The following is a 4,841-nucleotide window of genomic DNA, read 5'->3' as shown; positions in this document are numbered from 1 at the left end:
TGACCAACCTGGTATGAGAGACTCTGTGAGTGTCGCGCGGACACCCCCCAGTATAGCTCAATGGGTCGCCGAGGTACACAAACCGCCACACCACGATAAGGTCCAGTCTCTTCGTGACGGAATGCCAATATGTTATATCGTGCTTCCATTTCCGTTGAAACTGGAAAATATGAGACAATAAATGGATTCTCACACGATGGCCTGATTTCCAAAGTAGCGACGAGATACCGAACTTTCAGCGTTGGACTTTGTTGAGCAAAGCTAACAACGTAAGCTTGGAGACTGGCGGTACTACACATCCGTAGAGTTTTTACACTCGTCCACATCAAGCCTCAAATTATGTTACAAAATCTGAAACTCTACGAGGGTACACAAGGCTGCGTTGAACTCTGAATCTCAAGGCAAGCACTCATACAGAAAATGCCCACTTTGTTCATCCGCCTGAGACACTTGGTATAGAAACATTCGCAAAACGAAGAAAGCTAAATGAAAAGCTCACCAAAATTGACTTTGCAGTGAAAAAACGCCAGAATAGTACATCGGTGGCACGGGAGATATGTAGGAGTTCCAGCTGAACGGTCACCAATTCCCCAGGTAGTGAACATCCGCCCACGGAGCTCGAAACTCCTGCCAACTTAGGTTTGAAGAAAATCACGATAAATGTGGGTAAACTGAGTGCCAGCAGAATTGGGCCAGCGAACAGGTGAAGCATGACCATGAAAGCGGGAAGTACCCGCGTCTGATGATCACCAGCATAGGCCGCAAATGCTGCCTCCCACGGAATGCCTGCTATTGTCGGTTGATGTCCAGTGACGTAGAAGGACAGGTTGTCCAATAAACAGATAAAGACGACCACGTGCCACGAAGCAGCCAGTATGGAACGACGTGAGACATCAGCTACAAAACAAAACCGAAAATCAACTATCAAATAAGCACATAAAGCAGTCATTATTAGGAAAACAATGGACGAATCTTATGGTTACTGGAGGCAACAGAACGTGGAATAGAAGATCAGCTATTAGGAATCAGAATAGCGGCCAAGAATCGAGGATGGCACGATCTTATGGGTAAGGTGACCAAAGGCCCCAAAGGCAAATCAACGATTCTCATACATGCAGGAATGAAATATATCACATTGTAACACATACTTCGATCGGAGACGGTAGACAGAGAAGACGAATGAAGAATGGCATAGACCACAACCGAGATGGTAATACAGAACATGGGTAGAATGTGAACTTCGTTCAAGAAGACCATGATACCAAGCAACGGTAACAGGACTAATGTAGTGCATGTCCAAATTTCCAACGCGTGCGAGCAACTAGGGTTTCCGGTCTTGAAGACGGAGACAGGATGGTCATATGACAGGCCATTCGAACCGGGTGGAATAGCTGAAACGAAACGTCCACCATTCTGTAAAGGCGCAATCTTTGGCAACAACTTTGCTGAATGTAGGAAGCACAGCAGAAGGATCAACAGCAAACCACGGGCGAGATGCACTCGCAGAAGGTGTCTAGAAAAAGAGGAAATGGAGGCATAGAGCAACAGAGAAAGGACACTGGCGGTCTGATATAAAAAAACCCACCTTCGTTTTAGATAGTACTGCACGGCACGGGAAAAAATTTGGGTTGCTCAATCCCGTAATCATGATTACCAAACCTAGTTGTCAAAGTAACGATAGTGTTCACAGAAACTGTAGTTCACTTAGCACTGGTCATCCGGATGAATGAAACGGCTGATTCATCCTACATGGTCGTTCGCTGGTTCGTTGAGCTGGGCAATTTGATTGCAATCATCACCAATCGAGGGACATCATCAGTGCATTATTGGGGTTCGAACGTTATTGGGGATCCTACATCTAGAATACCAAGATGCCTACATGGGACATTATTCATCATTTTAAAGTGGTAAGTTTTAACGTCTGAGATATTCACTTGAAATTCGATTTTTCATGATTGGTTGTTCTGGGGAGCCAAACTTCGTTTCCAATAACGAACGTATGCACAGGTTCGGAAAACTGATCACATCTGCTGGGGTATCGGTGATATGGAGGGCACGCCAGAAGACCTACTTTAGCAAGCAAACAACATGGTATACTATAAGAAGTTGAGAATGCAAGATAAAATATGTTCTCTCCGCAAAACTGAGGTTGAGTGGAGTACCCCGGTGGCACACGCACGCTAATGAGGCATCTTCAAACAAAATGTCAACGTCAGACATAAACTAAATACCTTGTGGGGGCATCAGTTCGCACAAACTCGTTCACTAATTTTGAGGAAACTGAGTCGGTCAGCACACTGCTAAATGACCTTCCATCACAAGTGAACCTCAATAGAGATTTAATATACGAAAGACAATAATATGGAATGTCGGCTTGTTAGAACAAAGTAGTGGTTTTGCATCCTTTTCGCAACGTGTTACCGTGACTGCACCCAAAGTGTGCGTAGATCTCTAATTGGACCCTAATTTGACGGTCAAGTGAACAGGTGGTGCTTCAGAACGGCTTCTAATTCCTTAGTTTCTTCAGACTCTCACACTGGACACAACTCCGATTAAGCAGGTAGGACTAAGGATAAGTTTGCATGCACGGTTTTGAAACAATGTAATCAAAACGATCAGTTCCTTTTTCAAACTTCTCATACGACACAAGTACAAATATCTGAGTTTATACCATACTGTTCAAGAGCATCGGATGGCTGTAAATAAGTAGGTCTTCTTGATGAGTATGCTTATTTAAGCAGCCGCAACTTTGTGTACGTCACTACCTGGTCCGGTTGGTTGTAAACATTTAAATGCATTCTTTGTTTATGACGTACGGTGACTGCGGAACGCTCAAAATGAGACCATAGTTTTGAACAATGATCTAGGGTCGCCATGAGAATAGGCTAGGAGACTGCCCGGAAATGTGTCGTTATGTTTTTGTCCCACATACACATCAACGCTGGGCAGATGTGTCACATTGAATGAGTGAGTGCAATCCTTGGTGTAACATGGCGAAGAACCAAACGATGTTGCCTTGGTGCCATTTTTTCACAAGTCACCGGTCCCCGACCCCTTCTATATCTGATGATTGGTGGTTCAGGTGTGAAACAGCTCACACTGTGAAATTTCAAAGATGAATATGACTAGCAAGTCACATACGATGAGGCAAGCGCGATCTTGTGGATTTCAGTACCAACTGGCTACGTGTCAGATATCACGACATTCACTGACGAGTCGCGCTAGCTTGGCAATGATACACGATGTTCAAGATACGGTCATCGTTTGGATAGATGTCACGTTCAGCGAAGCGCTCATGAAACACAGCCACGTAGACGTAAACAATCCCAATTCTGTGAACTACGTTATTCATGTTTCAAGGAAAGAAGACAGCAATTTCATGGGGTAGAGATGTGAGCCCACTGTAGTGAGAGGCCGTGGAATTCAAAGACTCCAGTAGAAAAATGCCATTTTAACCAACACGTGGTTCGTTTTTTTTTTGATAGACTGGTCTCCTCAAAACTGTTTTCCTTTGAAAACCCATTGTGGGAAAAACGAGTATCGTAAGATGCATTATAGAGCGATGTTAAGGAATTGTGAATTTGAACCCTGGACACGTAGACCCCACTGACAGCATAAATAATTACTTGGACATCACAGTTTCCCGGGGATGTTTACCAACACTAGATATGTCGTTCAGAGTAAGTTTAGTTTTAACAGCGTGATCATCCAATAGAGTAAAGCCCATGTGCAACTGCATCACAAACCTCCAGACATTTGACAAAAAAACGAAAAACATTATTAAACTGACTGACCAAAGATCGGGTGTTGACACTACGATAGAAAACATTGATTGTGAGCACATGAACACATTAGTTGAGAGATGGTACAAAGTTCAGAAAGGACACTAATATGAGCTATATGAAAATGTGCCAACCCAACTACGGAAGTGTTTAGTCTAGATGACAAAATTGATCGACCTCATAGAGTGCACATACCCAGAACGACCATGCGGACCAGATTAACTGCAATTGAACAATTTTTTTCGAATCAAGTCACTAAAATCTGTGTGGAACTGGGCAATTAGACTGAATACATAGATAGCTAAGTGCGTGGAGTCGGACATCCACGGGCTGGCTTACGTAAAACCGCACACTGCAGTGATAGGTCAAAAGGGCTATCGACAAACTTGTTACGAACCAGTGCTGCTAAGTGATTGCTACCCGTTGAAGCCATAGGAAGTTCTGACGTACCAGGTACATCGCAGAAAGATCTACGTAACGTGTATTCAATTCATCAGACAGTACCCCAGTGGGACAAGTACAATACACCACAATAGTCCCGGTCTCGAGAAACATTCTAGTTTAGCTGGGTGAACAGAAATATTACTTTAGAGAGATACGCTGAATTCGATACAAATTTGAATTTGACGGGAGGTAAAATTGGAATCCAGCTGAGTCTCTCATTTATAATGCTTCCAAACAACCGAATGTGCTGCATAAGGCTATCTCATGTTTCAGTTGGTAGGAAATTCGATGTATCGCGATAAACGTATAACATACGTATAATACACTAGTCATATGGTTGCTGATAACTCCTCGACCACCCATGACAGGGTTCGCGCTTCTTGGGGCTCATGGAGTAGGCGCAGTCCCTGAGTTTCCGTCCACATTGGACCCTACTTTAACACTCATCATCATCATCATCATCGACAGCATGACGTCAGTGTTCAACACCGATGCTTCACTGCCGTACAACCATTACTTATTTGAAGGCCTTATTGTAAAGAAAAGAGTAAAGGTGGATGGGGGAGGGACTTAGTGCTAGCTTAACACAATCATTCCGAGGTGCCTACACCTCCA

General features: G+C 43.8%; 1 protein-coding gene across 1 annotated transcript in view; it reads right to left on the bottom strand.

The window, feature by feature from the left end:
• Nucleotides 1-4,841, bottom strand: part of T265_00303 (hypothetical protein) — a gene marked incomplete at both ends in the record, with an annotated part of 29,646 nt that overhangs the window by 6,672 nt on the left and 18,133 nt on the right. Inside the window, 2 exons of the mRNA XM_009164048.1 lie at nucleotides 500-897; nucleotides 1,149-1,513. Coding sequence (XP_009162312.1) covers nucleotides 500-897; nucleotides 1,149-1,513 — 763 coding nt within the window. The remainder of the gene's footprint in view (nucleotides 1-499; nucleotides 898-1,148; nucleotides 1,514-4,841) is intronic.

This window comes from Opisthorchis viverrini (assembly GCF_000715545.1).
Source record: "Opisthorchis viverrini unplaced genomic scaffold opera_v5_3, whole genome shotgun sequence".
Classification (NCBI taxonomy): Eukaryota; Metazoa; Platyhelminthes; class Trematoda; order Opisthorchiida; family Opisthorchiidae; genus Opisthorchis; species Opisthorchis viverrini.
The sequence above is the reverse complement of the archived record's forward strand: the minus strand, read 5'-3'. Positions and strand labels throughout refer to the sequence as shown.